The sequence below is a fragment of the Sinohyriopsis cumingii genome, chromosome 9, assembly GCF_028554795.1.
Source record: "Sinohyriopsis cumingii isolate HCF-2022 chromosome 9, ASM2855479v2, whole genome shotgun sequence".
Lineage (NCBI taxonomy): Eukaryota > Metazoa > Mollusca > Bivalvia > Unionida > Unionidae > Sinohyriopsis > Sinohyriopsis cumingii.
The window spans coordinates 105,184,431-105,208,273 of NC_142969.1; the positions used below are offsets into that span (position 1 = coordinate 105,184,431).

The 23,843-nt window shown below is 37.9% G+C and overlaps 1 protein-coding gene and 2 non-coding genes across 6 annotated transcripts in view; 1 reads left to right on the plus strand and 2 right to left on the minus strand.

The window, feature by feature from the left end:
- LOC149792406 (uncharacterized) overlaps positions 1-23,843 on the plus strand; it is a 108,532-nt gene that overhangs the window by 56,602 nt on the left and 28,087 nt on the right. For all 4 annotated transcript variants that reach the window (XM_089970979.1, XM_089970976.1, XM_089970978.1 and 1 more), the window contains 4 exons: positions 1,835-1,996; positions 10,363-10,542; positions 13,721-13,882; positions 22,275-22,454. In XM_089970979.1, the coding sequence (XP_089827105.1) occupies positions 1,835-1,996; positions 10,363-10,542; positions 13,721-13,882; positions 22,275-22,454 (684 nt within the window). The remainder of the gene's footprint in view (positions 1-1,834; positions 1,997-10,362; positions 10,543-13,720; positions 13,883-22,274; positions 22,455-23,843) is intronic.
- On the minus strand, positions 1,666-1,742 carry Trnar-ccg (transfer RNA arginine (anticodon CCG)). The gene has a single exon. It is a non-coding gene; the product is annotated as a tRNA-Arg (tRNA).
- Trnar-ccg (transfer RNA arginine (anticodon CCG)) lies at positions 13,552-13,628 on the minus strand. The gene has a single exon. It is a non-coding gene; the product is annotated as a tRNA-Arg (tRNA).

A 23,843-nucleotide genomic window follows, 5' to 3' on the forward strand; every position in this document is an offset into this window, starting at 1 on the left:
GATCGCTACAATTTACCTCCCTATCAATATCGAATGGAGAGAGAGTGAGAGGATGTTTGTTTAAGATTTTACAAAATTAAACTAAAACGTTGTGGCCTTTTCGCATTCAATGATATTCGCACACTCACAGACGTTTCGTAAACAGCCATTCAGTCATTAGGTAAGCATTTTAATTTCTGGAGCTTTGATATAAATATATAAAAGAGACACTGTGCAAGCATGCTTCGTGTATCCTTTCCTAAAATGAGAGAGAAATGGACTTACAATCAATTTACACAATTGCAGACAGGGACAATGTTTTGTTTGACTCAGATCAGTACCACACAGATGCTATTTTTATAAAGGACTGCCTGTTATTATTTATACAAAAGTTCTCTTTTTTCCCTCGAATTCACACTTCCTCTCAGCTTGTTTATGAATTTTCTGGCAATATTGCATTTTTTGGTGTGAAGCAGATACAGTACAAAGGATGAAAAATAACTTTCAGTTTTAATGTGCACATCAGAGACTTCTTTTACTTGAAATACAAGTTGACCAATTCGTAAAGTTTGAGAAAATTTTCATTGTTTTTCTTCTCGTAAATGAAATAAGACAATTCTCAGAAAATCGCAATTTATTGTAATTGCATTTTAATAAGAAATGCCAGCACAGAGGTCCGTGAAAACCTTTCAGTTCCAGAAAAAAAAGCATTGTACAAAAGATATTGAGAACATTCAAGCCTTTAAAGGTTTCGAAGATTAAAATAGAAAAAAATATAAAAGAAGAATCTCCAAGACATTTTTATTCAGTGAGTCCATGACTGCAATCAAAATGAGTTTGTTTTGTTTAGATTTGTTTTTTAAATTTCTTATACGCATATGGAGGTATATAATGCCATTTGCCGAATGATATAGCTTGAAAAACGCCATTTGAACGTCGCTTACTGTGTAATTTGGCAGTTGTCACAATAAACGCAGAGAAAAGCACAATTATAAACTCTTAATTGTTAGTGCTATCCGCATGTAGGCCGCAACTGTATGGCCAAGCGCCCAATCGATTTTCCGTCTGTACATTCACGACGCAAATTGCACTCGGTTGTCCTATGAAGATCATATTTTAATTTATATTTTTTGGAAACGAAACAAAATTGTTTTGGATCTTTAGGATCAGCTAGGAATAGAATTATAAAGAGTACTGGTAGTAAGTCTGTATATTTGTTCCCCACTAAGGCTTTACCAAGACAGTTTCGGGATGAGTGGTTTTAACAACACGATAAACATATTATTGGCTTTATCATGCCAAAAAATTATAGCTGTGTGCCTTTTCTAAGGACACGCTGAGGGAGCTGACCCCGCTCGGCCTGCGCAGGTATCAAAACATTGACCTTTGGTTTTCGAGCAGGCGCTCTATCAACATTACTACTGCGGCTCCCGATTTATTATGTGTGTGTGTGTGATTTTGATTTTTAACGTAGCTTTAACAATTTCATGCCATATCGCTACGACGTCTGCAGTGTGGCAGTTTATAGTGATGCCTAGCACTGGGGCATCATGCCGCAGACATGTAGCATGCTGTCCCAACGAGTCACATTATCCTTACACCAGGCCGACCAGTCCTAAGACTAACCTCTTAATCATGAGCACGAAGCGAGGCAGCTGTTAGTACCATTTTTGTAAGCCTTTGGTATGACTCGGCCGGGGATCGAACCCACGACCTCCCGCATCGGAGGCGGACGCTCTAACCACTAGGCCACCGGAGCGGTCACCCCGATTTATTAAGAATATGTGTGATTGCAATGAATTGGTCCGAATATAGTAATTACATAATGGCTCATACATTTCATTATATTTTACAGGTGTTTCAGGCATCCAGTGTTATTCCTGCAGTTATACTAAAAGCGCCGATTGGACAGTTGATTATGAATGCATAACAGCTGCAGCTAATGTGACAAGGGGGAATCCAAAGCCAACTTGTCCTACCGAATCAAGCTGCTTTGTCAAAACAGTATATAATCAAGGTATATACAAATAAATTAATCTCAAATTTATATTATTATATATTGTATTCCATCATTTATTCCCTTGATTTTTTGTTACCATAATGTTGACAAACTTCTTCTTTGTCTTTCCTGTTCAGAGGTGACTATGAAATCACTAAGTGGTTTGGTTTGTGTGAGCGAATTAGTGGCTGATCAGTCCAATTTGTGCTCTGAACTATATGTGGCACACTTAACAGCATATGTTACTTCGGTTTTCTTGATCGATAGGACAAGTGCTGCAGTTATGAATTTCACGATGCTAACGCTTTTGCACTGCCTCTGCGCATTTCCTCGGTTCAATGTCTACAGCTCCAGTATTGATAAGAATGCACCAGGTCGAGCGATCCTGTGCGGGACTTTCCCAAGACTGAAGGTCAATGTTGAAGTGAGTCAAGAATTATTTAAGGGAATCTTTGAATACTTTCTTTTGACAATCACCTTCAGCTCAACACAGGCGATACTCTTCAGTTATCCTGGAGTTGTGACATACCCATCTCGGCTGTGGTTTCATCAGTGGTGTGTGGATGCTTGGAATATCTGCCCGTGTGAGAAGGTCAGAGTCTAGGATCATATTCTGCCAAAGTATACTCATCAGTGTCCTCGGGGAGCTTATTTGGAAAAGGTTGACAGTCTTGACAAAGCGTCTGTACACTGTCAATGTTTCGTAAGCATACAGACTGGTTGGTAACAGTAGCAACCTTCACTTTTATTTGTAGACTGCTACCTTTGCGCTCACACACAATCACACATAGTCTGTCAAAGGCTACACTTGCGTTAGCAAGTCTGTCATTGAGTCCGTCTTCGACGTGGACTGCACGTGACAGTGTGCTGCTGGCATAGGTGAATATGTCCAATGAGTTTCGTCATTTACTTTGTCGGTAGACTACGTAAAGCTTTCCTCGTGCAGGTTGGTACAACACCTATTTTGTTTTGATAGTGATTTTGAGACCGATATTATCCATGTCAGACTCAGATTTAGCATTCAAGGAACAGTCGTCAGAAAATTGGAAATAATAAATAGTTAGTTCTTGTAACTTCATCTTTGCATGTAGCCTTCTCAGATTGATAAGTTTCACATCAGTCCGGTATCTAATGTCAAACCCAGTGTCATGGTCACGGATAGCATCAGTAAACATGTCAGAGAGTATGATATTGAAGAGGGTTGGGGCCAGCATACATTCTTGCTTGACTCCATTGGGGATTGTGAATAATTCGATTAATTGTTGTCGTCCATGACGACAGCGAAAAGCCATCACGGAATTGCAAAACCATATCGAGGAATTTCTCTGATCAACCAGATTTTGCTTTTGTCAGGTCCATTCATGTCGTGTACAGGTTGAAGTTGTGTTCATTGCAGTTTACGGAGCTGCAAACACTGGAGTTAGCGAGCTGCACACACCATGTGTGTGGTCCCTCGTCTTTTTCAGAGGTCACACTGACTCTCTGGCAGGACCGCTGTATCGATGTGATGCACATGGGGATTCATCAGAATTCTGGCGAGGATTTTGCCAGATCTTGACAGAAAGGAGATTGCCCGGTGGATTTTATAGAATTGTCTAATGACATTTTGCTTGTACAAGTGGGACATGTATGCATCTTTGCACTCTTAGGACATAGTTTATTAATTCGCAATGGACTGGAAGAGTTCGGTTAATTTCTGTGCCATGTTTGAGCTGCAAACATGGCTTTGTAGACTTCTGATTATATGATATCTGATCCATGTGCTTTGCCACTTGAAAACAGTTAAATTGCTTTCTCACTTTGAGTCTGCGTTGGCGGATCAGCAAGTTATAAGTTGATTTCCATTTCGACCAGTCGATCAATTCCCTCCTAACTGATAGATGACTGTTGATTGAGGATGTTGTTGAATGATACTCCTCATCGTTGAAGTATATTTCCCTTTGTACGTGAGCGGTGTGTTGCTGTCAGCACTCATTATTGGAGTTGTTCGTGATGACTGTAGCCCTAAAATAGACTTCAAAGCGTCATATATGTTCTCTTCGTGTCATTCTTCCTATCCACCTTATTGCTCCACCATGAGTTGTGTAACTTTATGAGAACGTATTGAACAGTCTTCTTGATATTGGTGAAGGGTGCCTTCTTAGATGATGAAGTTATGTCTTCTAAACAGGTCCTCCGAAGTCTCCTTATGGCTGCGTCTTTCTTATCAAACCAATTTTGATGTTTACGTTTGGTGGGACTGACGATTTTTGGTTGAAGACTATGAGTATACAGACTCTCTGCCTGATTCTCTGAGGTTTTTCACATTCTCTGAGTACAGATTGAGTGTATCTAGTTGGCTGTACAGTTGGTCGACGAATGTCTGGTGCACATTCTCCTGCTTCAATTTGGAGATGCTAAACTTTCGGGGCACTTTTTGCCATGTGGTCGTCTGCTAGGCTGAATCTGTATATTTCGCGTTTAGACACTATGAGTCTGTGGTCAGTCCAGCATTCTGCATATTTCATGGCCTTGGTTACTCGGACATCCTGCCTGTCTCTTCTCCTGACGATCACATGATCAAAGAGATGTCAGTGCTTGGAGCGTGAGGGTATCCAATATGTCGCATTGCGGTTTGGCAGAGGCAATATTGTGTTGGTGATTAGCAGGTAGTGAATTTCCACAGTAGATGAATCCGTTGTTGTTCCAACATGCCAAAGTCATTATTATCCATAACATCTTGGTATGTCTCGTTATCTCTGCCAACTCTATCCTAAAGAAATAGGAATGATGAGCTCTTCTGCAGAATCCAGATCTTCATAAAGGTTTACCTTGATCTCATCTGGGTTGGTCATAGTGCGTGCATAGGCGCAGATACTAATGTCTTTCTCCAGACAATGGGCGTCCTTCTCTTTCTTTAGTCTGTCATCCGTACCTTTTGGGAGATTTGTGAGCAATGCTCAGGAGCTGTGACGTGACGGAGAACCAGACATAAGCCTCGCGTCGCTCTTCTTAACTTCGTTCACCACAGAAGAATGTGCAGCCAGCTTCAACTTTACTGATTTGTCATTCTTCAATTAGGCGAGTTTTACTTGTGGCTGATATCTGTTTATTGAACCTAGTCAGTTCAGTTCCAGCTAGAGCCGTTATTCCCTCAGTTCAATTGGCTTATGGAATGTCCATTATTTAGCGCTAATTCTAGACACATAAGGTGAGTGGAGGCACCTTTGTCTTCTTGCTAGGTTTTCCACCGCTAATTCCCGTTAGTGTCAGTATGCCGCCCAAGCTCAATATTTAGGGCACCTTTTCTAGCCCTTCCTCATACTACGGAGATGAGCAGTGTAATCCTAAAATGGGATGCCCACTCATTTCGGAAGATGCCGAGTTTCACGTCGGTGCAGGGACAAGCGACCTTATGCCCTGAGCCACCTGTATTCATTTATGTTGCTAAAGCTCCCATTGGATCCACACCTGCTTTTTTGCCGCTCAACAATTGCTACAGGACTTTAAGGTATCTGGTGATGGACGGAAATGATGTCATTACTTGTGCGTGAGATGGGTTTAAGAGAGAGAAAGTTGCGCACAGTCACCCTCAATCTCTCACCTAGTGGCAAGACAATGTCGAGAAGTCTAGCAACAGGACCCGATACAATTGATGGCGATCAGTTCCCACTGCACTTGAAATGATGCCAGGCGCTGTCCGAGTGGCCCAATGGTCTAAGGCACTAACTCTTACGTATCACTGTCATCTCATCTCCGTCTGCGTGGGTTCGAATTTCGGGTTCGACCAATGTGGGTATGTGAGAAAGCTTGCCATTAACTTCTCGTGGGTCGGTGGTTCTTTCCGGGTTTTTCCCGGGTTCTTTCTCTACCATTTATACTGGCCGCCATGTTTGGCCTATCGTATGCTGAAAAATGGCGTTAAACGCTACACCAACAACATAAATAAATTCAGACAGCACATTAAGTAAGAATGTTTGTCAACAATTATAACGAGAATTGAAGTCAAGGAAAAATGGAAGAACATATATAAAGGAAGACAAGGAAAAAAGACTGATACAAACACCAGATACAAGAAGGAAAAATGGCAAAATTGAAATAGAAATAGTTCAAGACGATTAAGTATGTTACCAGCAAATAATATCATATAATAAGGTTTCCTAAATACAAATCTGAAATTCGCTATCAAATGAAAAGCGTTTGATGTTTGTGCAATCATAATAATCGTATGTGATACTTTATATTATCGCACGATATTAGTACGCTGTACGAAGACTTTTATCGCACGAGATAATTTATGTGGTTCTAAGACATTATAGTACTTTTACCGTGTGAAATAATTTATCTGGTCCCACGGTAGTATAGTAAGCTTTACTAATGTTTACCCCTTCTTCGATCCTTTATGTTGTCCTACGACGTTACAATACACTGTACAAATGGTTTTGACACAACAAAGGATCCTATATATGAGTGCCGTGGTAGCGATTTGGTGGAAGTCCTGATTCGTAATCCAGGGAACATAGGTTCGATACCAACAAAGTTTCTTTCATGGCAAGGAAGGAAGTCATCTTCTGCATTCGTGTAATGCAGTTAACTCTAAATGGTACAGATATAAACGCTTCATACTAAACCCAACTGCTCTCTCTCTCTCTCTCTCTCTCTCTCATACCCACCCACCCACCCACCCCCACACACACAAACGATTTCTCTGATATTTTCTAATTGTTTCGTAGATATAAAGTATCAGCAAAATGATGGCAATAGTTGAAACTTAAACGTAACTCAAGTGAATATTTTTTATTTGTTTAGTGTTTCTCGCAATATAAGGATGTTTATAATTTTAATACGGATTTTGTTTGATTTTATTTATGATTTAGACTACTAGATAGAAATAATTTCCTACATTTCTACTAAACAGACGATTGTACCCTCCCGTCACAAAGACGTTCGTCGACAAACATAATTTCATCATTATAACAATGCGCGTCGCAATAGCATGTGTGCATCTTTTAACACATGATCAGTATTAACAAATTGTCACATATCATTGGAGAGAAATTCTCAGTTCTTTGCAAGAATTATTCCAACATGCATTATCCTATATTTCCAGTCCTCAAATCCCGCTGAACACGGATTGAACTTAAGTGAGTTTCCCCTTATAGCTCCTCATTTATTAATGACCCGAATTTCCCCTTATTGCTCCTTATTTTCTTATTAACTGGAGTCTTTTTGACAAACATTGGTTGCAATTTTTCCTATGTCCTCTTGTTGAATCTAGTGTAGAATCTTGTGGTTTTGTTGCGCTTCTCTTCTATCTAGATTTTCCTTTTTAAGACACGTAGTTTTACTATAAACATGAACTATATTTTGATGTACCTTTATATTAAAAACACGACAGGTTCCAGATTAAACAGTAGTATTAAACAGTATTATCTCAGCTAAACCGAATGTTAGCGTTTTCTTTTCCATTAAATCTACAACCCAATGGGATATTTGTTAAAAAAAGAGTACAATAATAAATTTAATTCTACCTCAGTTGTATAAAAGAGTCTGAAAGATGGCGTGCATGCTTTTCAAAATATTTGTGTAAAAAACACATCTGCAAATGAACCACATACTATTGAAACATTAACGTATACAAGAATAGCCTATAAGGAAATTAGCATATTTGATAATTAGGAACACCAGTTTCTTCTAGCTGATTATTTCTTGAGTCCCAAGGAGGACGACATTACTTCAGGTTACAGTGCATGCCAAACAAAAGCATTACGACCAGAGCTCGTTGCCTTTAATTTCGCTCTATCCAATAGATATAGGTTAAATTCAGCCAGGTAATGTAAGTGATTCATCGACAACCCACTTGATTCGACGTAGGAAACCAATACAAGAATCCTCTCGATTCACCGTGACATAAACCGATAAGTCTTGTCCGATGGGCCTAAAACTCCAGAGAGGGCTACCCCCAGGATTTTAGAAAACAGAGGGAACGCAGATATGCTTTCGGGTGAAATTTATGATCAAAATGGACTATTAAATGTGAAGGATCGCCATTTTACTTACCTACTCGAGCTCAGATACCGAGTATTGGCACAAAGCAACGTTATACTGATTTCAACGGTTTTCAGAGAAGTGATATAAATATTTCACGAGTTTATCAGGTCAGTATATAGAGTAAATGCCTATATATGTACAGGTCTTGATGTAATTAAAGTTGGCTTCAATTTTGATTTGTAAACAAAATAACATACAAGCGAATTAAAGTAATTATTTTTTATTTCAAACATCAAATTGGTGTACTCCAATATAAAAAAGATGCAGATTTACAGCTTACATGTAATGATTTAATTATGATATCATCGAGAAAAGCATCATCAACCCTCATATGAAAATCCTTATAACGACACAGCATGAAGAAGGAATAAATTACGTATTTCCTGTGGGTAACGGTGGGATGGCAAATATCCAAGCCATCCATGCAACTGTTGGGGGAAGGGTCATGGAGACGAGCAGACCCAGTGGGGTCCAAAATTCACATCAAACAAAACGTTTTATTGTGAGGTGGCCCAAAACTTTAGTTTTGTGGTGGCACCCAGAATTTCTTGCTACGCCACTGGAAAGTAAATATACAAATTGGTATTTTGATAAATTGGTACTGCAACTTTAAAGACTCGTAAAATTTGCAATGTCAATCCAGAATGATCCATCAAAAGTAGATGTAAAATTTACGGAAAATAAAGTCCGATTTAAGATACCACATGTTGACACAGTAAATGAAGTAGCTTTAACATAAACAACTACATGAATGTCAAAATTTGACAAAATCTGAAATCAGTCATACGTTTGAAAGAATTGATAAAGTATTGACATTTGCTGGAAATAAATGTAACTAATTGACGGTGGTTGCGCATCATTCTTGACAGCATTGAACGATCACTTATCAGACGTAAAGTATACTCTTTCCATGATTATATATCGGTTTAAAATGAACCGCAACAAGGGCACAATGCAAACAACAGCATTTCAATGAGCTTCTTAGTCTTGGAAGTTCATTTGCTTACATACATATTATACAATTGTAGGAAAAATATTATACGGACAATAGAGTTGAAAATATACCAAAATATTTAAAGAATGCTAAACCGAACTATCTACATAAACACTAAACAAGGAAGCAAAATAATTTCACTACAAAAAGTTTATGTAAATCTTGTTGATGAAAAGTGATAAATAATCATAGCTGACATCGATGCTTTTGAAAGATACAAAGGCTAAAGATGAATACAGTATGTTAGAAATACATAATTTTTAAAAATACAACTGCCTTTAAAAATGCGAGAACCAGATAGGTAGATAAAAAGCACCAATATAGATTTTTAAAGTGTGAAATGCTCAAACGTTTCAGTTTGACAAAGAAAAAGAAATTTACAATAACAACGCTGGGAAATGAAAATACTGACGAATATTTAACTTACTCAAAAGGCTAGAAAGTCAATGTATCTCATATGGAAAATCAGAACATAGATTAAAGTCTGAAATATATTGGGGATGTAATAAAATGCATTACTGATCAATAGACACGAGTTGCTTCCTTTGGAATACCTTATGTTAAAATATGTTAAACATTTATAATACCAAAATACTAAATAAATTTACACGGGTTTCTTTCCTGACTTAAGAGCGGAAAATAATTGAAATTAGGCAAAGTAGTTCGGCGATACATTCCTTTATAAACCGGAGGACTTGAACGTGTATCTATATCAGATGGCATGGTTTATGGAGAACAAATTTATCTCTGCATGACAAACAAAGAATGTATGATTGAAAGTATGAGCATGTAAAATGGAAAGAATATTATGAATTGTTTCAAGCCAGTCAAATTGTTATGCCATTAAATAAATGTGTCAATAGCACACATCCAATATGGAGACGAAGTGTCCAAGGTGTGCAAATTCATCAGAGATGTCTGAAGCAAAGCAAATAAATAATAATATTACTGAAAATGATAGACTTAAGATTTTGAATTATTATGAATGTACAGAATAAGCAGAAGAACAAAACGAAAGATAGAATACAGGAGGAATGAATTAATGTGGATATTATGCTAATATTTCTCGCAAGCCAGAGGAAAAGTAAACCATGCTGCTTGATCTCAGTCTTGTATGTTTGATGTTTTATAAATTCATCAATGATGATACTCATTCAACATTTTTTCAGCCATATAAAGAAAAGTGAATCGAGTATTCCATGAAAGAAATACCAACATCAACGATACATTTAAACATATCATAAAATACGATCATATAATCAACACACCCACAACATTTGTTTTACTAATACATATGTTTGCTAACAGCTGTATCGTTGTATAACTTTGACTTTCAGGCATACATTTAATATATTTTCAGGTGTTATGCAGGTAAATTCAGCAGTGCGAGGATGTGGAAAAGGTGACACGCCGTGCAATGATAGAACATGCTGTGATGAAAATGGCCCGTATTCAACGTGCTGGACGGTGTGTGATACGGATTTGTGCAACGACATGGATGTTTCATCAAAACCGCAGGGATTAGGTGGCACGACTATGGGTACATGTCGCTTGAACAATTACTGGACACTGTTGAAGTGTACTGTCACTGTGCTTTGTAAACAGAAATATTATTTGACAATATATCAATTATATGCATTTAACGTGTTAGAAATCAGATTACTAATTCCTAATTGACAGTCTCGAGTTGGGGGAAGGATGTGTTTGGTCTAACCACTTTCAGAATGGTGCGGCACTCTATCTAGTTCATTTTAGGTACTTTGAGACAAAACTCAATCTGCATGCAGCCTCTCTGCAGGGCCGACAAGAGCTGGGAGAGGGCAACCGGGGATATATTCCTGGTCGAACAACACTTTTTAATTTGATAAAAGAAAACTTTGGTTTGAACAAGAACTAGGAGAGGCCTGGGTGTTTCTTACTCCAGGGCCCGTGATCGCTCTCTACGGCCCTAGCAGCAGAGAGAGTGAACAGACCTTTAGCTGAAACGTCATTTTGAAAACTAAAACCTCATACTAAAGAAATGAAACCAAATAAGGTCAGTAATGCCAAACCAAAGCTTCTAACTTTAACGAGAGTTTCTCTAGTTGGGTTAGGTTTTTTTTGTTACATTGTTTTTGATGTTTGTCTTTTTCTAAATTAGAATGTGAGTTCGTTTACCCGCCGGACGTTTCATTGAGGTCGCACCCTCTCTGCTGCTATAATTAAATCATTATTATATCAACCAAATATTTTATCAAGACCTACACGATATCTTGTTCTGGGATCGCGTAAATTTATAGTTATGAATCCGTGTGGAGTAGATTGTGTTTTGAAAAGAAATTTTTGAATTAATCATGTCCATATCCCCACCACACCAAGTCTGATGAATCTTTCTCAAAGTATGTGTATCAACTCCATTAAAGACAACTAAAATATTACAGTTATCTCGGATCACTTTAGGTATTTGTGTGTATTATCGAGTAACATAAATCACTCAGTATTTTTATGCCTGCCTCGAGAAAATATTTTTGCTGGATTTGTTTGTTTATCTAACATTATGTCGTCTTATACTACCAGATTATTAATAAATTACCTACGGAGGGTGCTTCATCAATATCAGTTATAAAATTAAGAATATCATCGCCATCTTTATTCATTAACTTTGCATTTTCAATCAAATCTTTAAGTACATCGAAGCATCTCTGATCATCAACTGACGGAACTAATAACTTATCCCATTTCAGCCATCTCATTATCAAATTAAGAAATAATTGCGTTTTACCGGACCCCGATGGACCTATTATTATCATTCTGATAATTCGATAATGCTGAAATGTACTTTCTACAGTCTTGTTTCTTATCGTATGCATTTCAAGACGACATTCGCACACGAGCGAACGAACGAGATCGCTACAATTTACCTCCCTATCAATATCGAATGGAGAGAGAGTGAGAGGATGTTTGTTTAAGATTTTACAAAATTAAACTAAAACGTTGTGGCCTTTTCGCATTCAATGATATTCGCACACTCACAGACGTTTCGTAAACAGCCATTCAGTCATTAGGTAAGCATTTTAATTTCTGGAGCTTTGATATAAATATATAAAAGAGACACTGTGCAAGCATGCTTCGTGTATCCTTTCCTAAAATGAGAGAGAAATGGACTTACAATCAATTTACACAATTGCAGACAGGGACAGTGTTTTGTTTGACTCAGATCAGTACCACACAGATGCTATTTTTATAAAGGACTGCCTGTTATTATTTATACAAAAGTTCTCTTTTTTCCCTCGAATTCACACTTCCTCTCAGCTTGTTTATGAATTTTCTGGCAATATTGCATTTTTTGGTGTGAAGCAGATACAGTACAAAGGATGAAAAATAACTTTCAGTTTTAATGTGCACATCAGAGACTTCTTTTACTTGAAATACAAGTTGACCAATTCGTAAAGTTTGAGAAAATTTTCATTGTTTTTCTTCTCGTAAATGAAATAAGACAATTCTCAGAAAATCGCAATTTATTGTAATTGCATTTTAATAAGAAATGCCAGCACAGAGGTCCGTGAAAACCTTTCAGTTCCAGAAAAAAAAGCATTGTACAAAAGATATTGAGAACATTCAAGCCTTTAAAGGTTTCGAAGATTAAAATAGAAAAAAATATAAAAGAAGAATCTCCAAGACATTTTTATTCAGTGAGTCCATGACTGCAATCAAAATGAGTTTGTTTTGTTTAGATTTGTTTTTTAAATTTCTTATACGCATATGGAGGTATATAATGCCATTTGCCGAATGATATAGCTTGAAAAACGCCATTTGAACGTCGTTTACTGTGTAATTTGGCAGTTGTCACAATAAACGCAGAGAAAAGCACAATTATAAACTCTTAATTGTTAGTGCTATCCGCATGTAGGCCGCAACTGTATGGCCAAGCGCCCAATCGATTTTCCGTCTGTACATTCACGACGCAAATTGCACTCGGTTGTCCTATGAAGATCATATTTTAATTTATATTTTTTGGAAACGAAACAAAATTGTTTTGGATCTTTAGGATCAGCTAGGAATAGAATTATAAAGAGTACTGGTAGTAAGTCTGTATATTTGTTCCCCACTAAGGCTTTACCAAGACAGTTTCGGGATGAGTGGTTTTAACAACACGATAAACATATTATTGGCTTTATCATGCCAAAAAATTATAGCTGTGTGCCTTTTCTAAGGACACGCTGAGGGAGCTGACCCCGCTCGGCCTGCGCAGGTATCAAAACATTGACCTTTGGTTTTCGAGCAGGCGCTCTATCAACATTACTACTGCGGCTCCCGATTTATTATGTGTGTGTGTGTGATTTTGATTTTTAACGTAGCTTTAACAATTTCATGCCATATCGCTACGACGTCTGCAGTGTGGCAGTTTATAGTGATGCCTAGCACTGGGGCATCATGCCGCAGACATGTAGCATGCTGTCCCAACGAGTCACATTATCCTTACACCAGGCCGACCAGTCCTAAGACTAACCTCTTAATCATGAGCACGAAGCGAGGCAGCTGTTAGTACCATTTTTGTAAGCCTTTGGTATGACTCGGCCGGGGATCGAACCCACGACCTCCCGCATCGGAGGCGGACGCTCTAACCACTAGGCCACCGGAGCGGTCACCCCGATTTATTAAGAATATGTGTGATTGCAATGAATTGGTCCGAATATAGTAATTACATAATGGCTCATACATTTCATTATATTTTACAGGTGTTTCAGGCATCCAGTGTTATTCCTGCAGTTATACTAAAAGCGCCGATTGGACAGTTGATTATGAATGCATAACAGCTGCAGCTAATGTGACAAGGGGGAATCCAAAGCCAACTTGTCCTACCGAATCAAGCTGCTTTGTCAAAACAGTATATAATCAAGGTATATACAAATAAATTAATCTCAAATTTATATTATTATATATTGTATTCCATCATTTATTCCCTTGATTTTTTGTTACCATAATGTTGACAAACTTCTTCTTTGTCTTTCCTGTTCAGAGGTGACTATGAAATCACTAAGTGGTTTGGTTTGTGTGAGCGAATTAGTGGCTGATCAGTCCAATTTGTGCTCTGAACTATATGTGGCACACTTAACAGCATATGTTACTTCGGTTTTCTTGATCGATAGGACAAGTGCTGCAGTTATGAATTTCACGATGCTAACGCTTTTGCACTGCCTCTGCGCATTTCCTCGGTTCAATGTCTACAGCTCCAGTATTGATAAGAATGCACCAGGTCGAGCGATCCTGTGCGGGACTTTCCCAAGACTGAAGGTCAATGTTGAAGTGAGTCAAGAATTATTTAAGGGAATCTTTGAATACTTTCTTTTGACAATCACCTTCAGCTCAACACAGGCGATACTCTTCAGTTATCCTGGAGTTGTGACATACCCATCTCGGCTGTGGTTTCATCAGTGGTGTGTGGATGCTTGGAATATCTGCCCGTGTGAGAAGGTCAGAGTCTAGGATCATATTCTGCCAAAGTATACTCATCAGTGTCCTCGGGGAGCTTATTTGGAAAAGGTTGACAGTCTTGACAAAGCGTCTGTACACTGTCAATGTTTCGTAAGCATACAGACTGGTTGGTAACAGTAGCAACCTTCACTTTTATTTGTAGACTGCTACCTTTGCGCTCACACACAATCACACATAGTCTGTCAAAGGCTACACTTGCGTTAGCAAGTCTGTCATTGAGTCCGTCTTCGACGTGGACTGCACGTGACAGTGTGCTGCTGGCATAGGTGAATATGTCCAATGAGTTTCGTCATTTACTTTGTCGGTAGACTACGTAAAGCTTTCCTCGTGCAGGTTGGTACAACACCTATTTTGTTTTGATAGTGATTTTGAGACCGATATTATCCATGTCAGACTCAGATTTAGCATTCAAGGAACAGTCGTCAGAAAATTGGAAATAATAAATAGTTAGTTCTTGTAACTTCATCTTTGCATGTAGCCTTCTCAGATTGATAAGTTTCACATCAGTCCGGTATCTAATGTCAAACCCAGTGTCATGGTCACGGATAGCATCAGTAAACATGTCAGAGAGTATGATATTGAAGAGGGTTGGGGCCAGCATACATTCTTGCTTGACTCCATTGGGGATTGTGAATAATTCGATTAATTGTTGTCGTCCATGACGACAGCGAAAAGCCATCACGGAATTGCAAAACCATATCGAGGAATTTCTCTGATCAACCAGATTTTGCTTTTGTCAGGTCCATTCATGTCGTGTACAGGTTGAAGTTGTGTTCATTGCAGTTTACGGAGCTGCAAACACTGGAGTTAGCGAGCTGCACACACCATGTGTGTGGTCCCTCGTCTTTTTCAGAGGTCACACTGACTCTCTGGCAGGACCGCTGTATCGATGTGATGCACATGGGGATTCATCAGAATTCTGGCGAGGATTTTGCCAGATCTTGACAGAAAGGAGATTGCCCGGTGGATTTTATAGAATTGTCTAATGACATTTTGCTTGTACAAGTGGGACATGTATGCATCTTTGCACTCTTAGGACATAGTTTATTAATTCGCAATGGACTGGAAGAGTTCGGTTAATTTCTGTGCCATGTTTGAGCTGCAAACATGGCTTTGTAGACTTCTGATTATATGATATCTGATCCATGTGCTTTGCCACTTGAAAACAGTTAAATTGCTTTCTCACTTTGAGTCTGCGTTGGAGGATCAGCAAGTTATAAGTTGATTTCCATTTCGACCAGTCGATCAATTCCCTCCTAACTGATAGATGACTGTTGATTGAGGATGTTGTTGAATGATACTCCTCATCGTTGAAGTATATTTCCCTTTGTACGTGAGCGGTGTGTTGCTGTCAGCACTCATTATTGGAGTTGTTCGTGATGACTGTAGCCCTAAAATAGACTTCAAAGCGTCATATATGTTCTCTTCGTGTCATTCTTCCTATCCACCTTATTGCTCCACCATGAGTTGTGTAACTTTATGAGAACGTATTGAACAGTCTTCTTGATATTGGTGAAGGGTGCCTTCTTAGATGATGAAGTTATGTCTTCTAAACAGGTCCTCCGAAGTCTCCTTATGGCTGCGTCTTTCTTATCAAACCAATTTTGATGTTTACGTTTGGTGGGACTGACGATTTTTGGTTGAAGACTATGAGTATACAGACTCTCTGCCTGATTCTCTGAGGTTTTCGACATTCTCTGAGTACAGATCGAGTGTATCTAGTTGGCTGTACAGTTGGTCGAAGAATGTCTGGTGCACATTCTCCTGCTTCAATTTGCAGATGCTAAACTTTCGGGGCACTTTTTGCCATGTGGTCGTCTGCTAGGCTGAATCTGTATATTTCGCGTTTAGACACTATGAGTCTGTGGTCAGTCCAGCATTCTGCATATTTCATGGCCTTGGTTACTCGGACATCCTGCCTGTCTCTTCTCCTGACGATCGCATGATCAAAGAGATGTGAGTGCTTGGAGCGTGAGGGTATCCAATATGTCGCATTGCGGTTTGGCAGAGGCAATATTGTGTTGGTGATTAGCAGGTAGTGAATTTCCACAGTAGATGAATCCGTTGTTGTTCCAACATGCCAAAGTCGTTATTATCCATAACATCTTGGTATGTCTCGTTATCTCTGCCAACTCTATCCTAAAGAAATAGGAATGATGAGCTCTTCTGCAGAATCCAGATCTTCATAAAGGTTTACCTTGATCTCATCTGGGTTGGTCATAGTGCGTGCATAGGCGCAGATACTAATGTCTTTCTCCAGACAATGGGCGTCCTTCTCTTTCTTTAGTCTGTCATCCGTACCTTTTGGGAGATTTGTGAGCAATGCTCAGGAGCTGTGACGTGACGGAGAACCAGACATAAGCCTCGCGTCGCTCTTCTTAACTTCGTTCACCACAGAAGAATGTGCAGCCAGCTTCAACTTTACTGATTTGTCATTCTTCAATTAGGCGAGTTTTACTTGTGGCTGATATCTGTTTATTGAACCTAGTCAGTTCAGTTCCAGCTAGAGCCGTTATTCCCTCAGTTCAATTGGCTTATGGAATGTCCATTATTTAGCGCTAATTCTAGACACATAAGGTGAGTGGAGGCACCTTTGTCTTCTTGCTAGGTTTTCCACCGCTAATTCCCGTTAGTGTCAGTATGCCGCCCAAGCTCAATATTTAGGGCACCTTTTCTAGCCCTTCCTCATACTACGGAGATGAGCAGTGTAATCCTAAAATGGGATGCCCACTCATTTCGGAAGATGCCGAGTTTCACGTCGGTGCAGGGACAAGCGACCTTATGCCCTGAGCCACCTGTATTCATTTATGTTGCTAAAGCTCCCATTGGATCCACACCTGCTTTTTTGCCGCTCAACAATTGCTACAGGACTTTAAGGTATCTGGTGATGGACGGAAATGATGTCATTACTTGTGCGTGAGATGGGTTTAAGAGAGAGAAAGTTGCGCACAGTCACCCTCAATCTCTCACCTAGTGGCAAGACAATGTCGAGAAGTCTAGCAACAGGACCCGATACAATTGATGGCGATCAGTTCCCACTGCACTTGAAATGATGCCAGGCGCTGTCCGAGTGGCCCAATGGTCTAAGGCACTAACTCTTACGTATCACTGTCATCTCATCTCCGTCTGCGTGGGTTCGAATTTCGGGTTCGACCAATGTGGGTATGTGAGAAAGCTTGCCATTAACTTCTCGTGGGTCGGTGGTTCTTTCCGGGTTTTTCCCGGGTTCTTTCTCTACCATTTATACTGGCCGCCATGTTTGGCCTATCGTATGCTGAAAAATGGCGTTAAACGCTACACCAACAACATAAATAAATTCAGACAGCACATTAAGTAAGAATGTTTGTCAACAATTATAACGAGAATTGAAGTCAAGGAAAAATGGAAGAACATATATAAAGGAAGACAAGGAAAAAAGACTGATACAAACACCAGATACAAGAAGGAAAAATGGCAAAATTGAAATAGAAATAGTTCAAGACGATTAAGTATGTTACCAGCAAATAATATCATATAATAAGGTTTCCTAAATACAAATCTGAAATTCGCTATCAAATGAAAAGCGTTTGATGTTTGTGCAATCATAATAATCGTATGTGATACTTTATATTATCGCACGATATTAGTACGCTGTACGAAGACTTTTATCGCACGAGATAATTTATGTGGTTCTAAGACATTATAGTACTTTTACCGTGTGAAATAATTTATCTGGTCCCACGGTAGTATAGTAAGCTTTACTAATGTTTTCCCCTTCTTCGATCCTTTATGTTGTCCTACGACGTTACAATACACTGTACAAATGGTTTTGACACAACAAAGGATCCTATATATGAGTGCCGTGGTAGCGATTTGGTGGAAGTCCTGATTCGTAATCCAGGGAACATAGGTTCGATACCAACAAAGTTTCTTTCATGGCAAGGAAGGAAGTCATCTTCTGCATTCGTGTAATGCAGTTAACTCTAAATGGTACAGATATAAACGCTTCATACTAAACCCAACTGCTCTCTCTCTCTCTCTCTCTCTCTCTCTCTCTCTCTCTCTCTCTCATACCCACCCACCCACCCACCCCCACACACACAAACGATTTCTCTGATATTTTCTAATTGTTTCGTAGATATAAAGTATCAGCAAAATGATGGTAATAGTTGAAACTTAAACGTAACTCAAGTGAATATTTTTTATTTGTTTAGTGTTTCTCGCAATATAAGGATGTTTATAATTTTAATACGGATTTTGTTTGATTTTATTTATGATTTAGACTACTAGATAGAACTAATTTCCTACATTTCTACTAAACAGACGATTGTACCCTCCCGTCACAAAGACGTTCGTCGACAAACATAATTTCATCATTATAACAATGCGCGTCGCAATAGCATGTGTGCATCTTTTAACACATGATCAGTATTAACAAATTGTCACATATCATTGGAGAGAAATTCTCAGTTCTTTGCAAGAACTATTCCGACATGCATTATCCTATATTTCCAGTCCTCAAATCCCGCTGAACACGGATTGAACTTAAGTGAGTTTCCCCTTATAGCTCCTCATTTATTAATGACCCGAATTTCCCCTTATTGCTCCTTATTTTATTATTAACTAGAGTCTTTTTAACAAATATTGGTTGCAATTTTTCCTAGGTCCTCCTGTTGAATCTAGTGTAGAATCTTGTGGTTTTGTTGCGCTTCTCTTCTATCTAGATTTTCCTTTTTAAGACTCGTAGTCCTACTATAAATATGAACTATATTTTGATGTACCTTTATATTAAAAACACGACAGGTTCCAGATTAAACAGTAGTATTAAACAGTACTATCTCAGCTAAACCGAATGTTAGCGTTTTCTTTTCCATTAAATCTACAACCCAATGGGATAAATTTATTTTAAAGAAAGAGTACAATAATAAATTTAATTCTACCTCAGTTGTATAAAAGAGTCTGAAAGATGGCGTGCATGCTTTTCAAAATATTTGTGGAAAAAAAAAACACATCTTCAAATGAACCACATACTATTGAAACATTAACATATACAAGAATAGCCTATAAGGAAATTAGCGTATTTGATAATTAAGCACACCAGTTTCTTCTAGTTGATTATTTCTTGAGTCCCAAGGAGGACGACATTACTTCAGGTTACAGTGCATGCCAAACAAAAGCATTACGACCAGAGCTCGTTGCCTTTAATTTCGATCTATCAAATAGATACGGGTTAAATTCAGCCAGGTAATGTAAGTGATTCATCGACAACCCACTTGATTCGACGTAGGAAGTCAATACAAGAATCATCTCGATTCACCGTGACATAAACCGATAAGTCTTGTCCGATGGGCCTAAAACTCCAGAGAGGGCTACACCCAAGATTTTAGAACACAGAGGGAACGCAGATATGTTTTGGGGTGAAATTTATGATCAAAATCGACGATTAAATGTGAAGGATCGCCCTTTTACTCGCCTACTCGAGCTCAGATACCGAGTATTGGCACAAAGCAACGTTATACTGATTTCAACAGTTTTCAGAGAAGTGATATAAATATTTCACGAGTTTATCAGGTCAGTATATACAGTAAATCCCTATATGTGTACAGGTTGTGATGTAATCAAACTTGGGTTAAATTTTGATTTGTAAACAAAATAACATACAAGAGAATTAAGGTAATAATTTTTTATTTCAAACATCAAATTGGTGTACTCCAATATAAAAAAGATGCAGATTTACAGCTTACATGTAATGATTAAATTATGATATCATCGAGAAAAGCATCATCAAACCTCACATGAAAATCCTTATAACGACACAGCATGAAGAAGGAATAAATTACGTATTTCCTGTGGGTAAAGGTGGGATGGCAAATATCCAAGCCATCCATGCAACTGTTGGGGGAAGGGTCATGGAGACGAGCAGACCCAGTGGGGTCCAAAATTCACATCAAACAAAACGTTTTATTGTGAGGTGGCCCAAAACGTTATTTTTGTGGTGGCACCCAGAATTTCTTGCTACGCTACTGGAAAGTAAATATACAAATTGGTATTTTGATAAATTGGTACTGCAACTTTAAAGGCTCGTAAAATTTGCAATGTCAATCCAGAATGATCCATCAAAAGTAGATGTAAAATCTACGGAAAACAAAGTCCGATTTAAGATACCACATGTTCACACAGTAAATGAAGTAGCTTTAACATAAACAACTACATGAATGTCAAAATTGGACAAAATCTGAAATCAGTCATACGTTTGAAAGAATTGATAAAGTATTGACATTTGCTGGAAATAAATGTAACTAATTGACGGTGGTTGCGCATCATTCTTGACAGCATTGAACGATCACTTATTAGACGTAAAGTATACTCTTTCCATGATTATATATCGGTTTAAAATGAACCGCAACAAGGGCACAATGCAAACAACAGCATTTCAATGAGCTTCTTAGTCTTGGAAGTTCATTTGCTTACATACATATTATACAATTGTAGGAAAAATATTATACGGACAAAAGAGTTGAAAATATACCAAAATATTTAAAGAATGCTAAACCGAACAATCTACATAAACACTAAACAAGGAAGCAAAATAATTTCACTACAAAAAGTTTATGTAAATCTTGTTGATGAAAAGTGATAAATAATCATAGCTGACATCGATGCTTTTGAAAGATACAAAGGCTAAAGATGAATACAGTATGTTAGAAATACATAATTTTTAAAAATACAACTGCCTTTAAAAATGCGAAAACCAGATAGGTAGATGAAAAGCACCAATATAGATTTTTAAAGTGTGAAATGCTCAAACGTTTCAGTTTGACAAAGAAAAAGAAATTTACAATAACAACGCTGGGAAATGAAAATACTGACGAATATTTAACTTACTCAAAAGGCTAGAAAGTCAATGTATCTCATATGGAAAATCAGAACATAGATTGAAGTCTGAAATATATTGGGGATGTAATAAAATGCATTACTGATCAATAGACACGAGTTGCTTCCTTTGGAATACCTTATGTTAAAATATGTTAAACATTTATAATACCAAAATACTAAATAAATTTACACGGGTTTCTTTCCTGACTTAAGAGCGGAAAATAATTGAAATTAGGCAAAGTAGTTCGGCGATACATTCCTTTATAAACCGGAGGACTTGAACGTGTATCTATATCAGATGGCATGGTTTATGGGGAACAAATTTATCTCTGCATGACAAACAAAGAATGTATGATTGAAAGTATGAGCATGTAAAATGGAAAGAATATTATGAATTGTTTCAAGCCAGTCAAATTGTTATGCCATTAAATAAATGTGTCAATAGCACACATCCAATATGGAGACGAAGTGTCCAAGGTGTGCAAATTCATCAGAGATGTCTGAAGCAAAGCAAATAAATAATAATATTACTGAAAATGATAGACTTAAGATTTTGAATTATTATGAATGTACAGAATAAGCAGAAGAACAAAACGAAAGATAGAATACAGGAGGAATGAATTAATGTGGATATTATGCTAATATTTCTCGCAAGCCAGAGGAAAAGTAAACCATGCTGCTTGATCTCAGTCTTGTATGTTTGATGTTTTATAAATTCATCAATGATGATACTCATTCAACATTTTTTCAGCCATATAAAGAAAAGTGAATCGAGTATTCCATGAAAGAAATACCAACATCAACGATACATTTAAACATATCATAAAATACGATCATATAATCAACACACCCACAACATTTGTTTTACTAATACATATGTTTGCTAACAGCTGTATCGTTGTATAACTTTGACTTTCAGGCATACATTTAATATATTTTCAGGTGTTATGCAGGTAAATTCAGCAGTGCGAGGATGTGGAAAAGGTGACACGCCGTGCAATGATAGAACATGCTGTGATGAAAATGGCCTGTATTCAACGTGCTGGACGGTGTGTGATACGGATTTGTGCAACGACATGGATGTTTCATCAAAACCGCAGGGATTAGGTGGCACGACTATGGGTACATGTCGCTTGAACAATTACTGGACACTGTTGAAGTGTACTGTCACTGTGCTTTGTAAACAGAGATTTTATTTGACAATATATCAATTATATGCAGTTAACGTGTTAGAAATCAGATTACTAATTCCTAATTGACAGTCTCGAGTTGGGGGAAGGATGTGTTTGGTATAACCACTTTCAGAATGGTGCGGCACTCTATCTAGTTTTATTTTAGGTACTTTGAGACAAAACTCAATCTGCATGCAGCCTCTCTGCAGGGCCGACAAGAGCTGGGAGAGGGCAACCGGGGATATATTCCTGGTCGAAAAACACTTTTTAATTTTATAAAAGAAAACTTTGGTTTGAACAAGAACTAGGAGAGGCCTGGGTGTTTCTTACTCCAGGGCCCGTGATCGCTCTCTACGGCCCTAGCAGCAGAGAGAGTGAACAGACCTTTAGCTGAAACGTCATTTTGAAAACTAAAACCTCATACTAAACAAATGAAACCAAATAAGGTCAGTAATGCCAAACCAAAGCTTCTAACTTTAACGAGAGTTTCTCTAGTTGGGTTAGGTTTTTTTTGTTACATTGTTTTTGTTGTTTGTCTTTTCTAAATTAGAATGTGAGTTCGTTTACCCGCCGGACGTTTCATTGAGGTCGCACCCTCTCTGCTGCTATAATTAAATCATTATTATATCAACCGAATATTTTATCAAGACCTACACGATATCTTGTTCTGGGATCGCGTAAATTTATAGTTATGAATCCGTGTGGAGTAGATTGTGTTTTGAAAAGAAATTTTTGAATTAATCATGTCCATATCCCCACCACACCAAGTCTGATGAATCTTTCTCAAAGTATGTGTATCAACTCCATTAAAGACAACTAAAATATTACAGTTATCTCGGATCACTTTAGGTATTTGTGTGTATCATCGAGTAACATAAATCACTCAGTATTATTATGCCTGCCTCGAGAAAATATTTTTGCTGGATTTGTTTGTTTATCTAACATTATGTCGTCTTATACTACCAGATTATTAATAAACTATCTACGGACGGTGCTTCATCAATATCAGTCATAAAATTAAGAATATCATCGCCATCTTTATTCATTAACTTTGCATTTTCATTAAAATCTTTAAGTACATCGAAGCATCTCTGATCATCAACTGACGGAACTAATAACTTATCCCATTTCAGCCATCTCATTATCAAATTAAGAAATAATTGCGTTTTACCGGACCCCGATGGACCTATTATTTTCATTCTGATAATTCGATAATGCTGAAATGTATTTTCTACATTCTTGTTTCTTATCGTATCCATTTCAAGACGACATTCGCACACGAGCGAACGAACGAGATCGCTACAATTTACCTCCCTATCAATATCGAATGGAGAGAGAG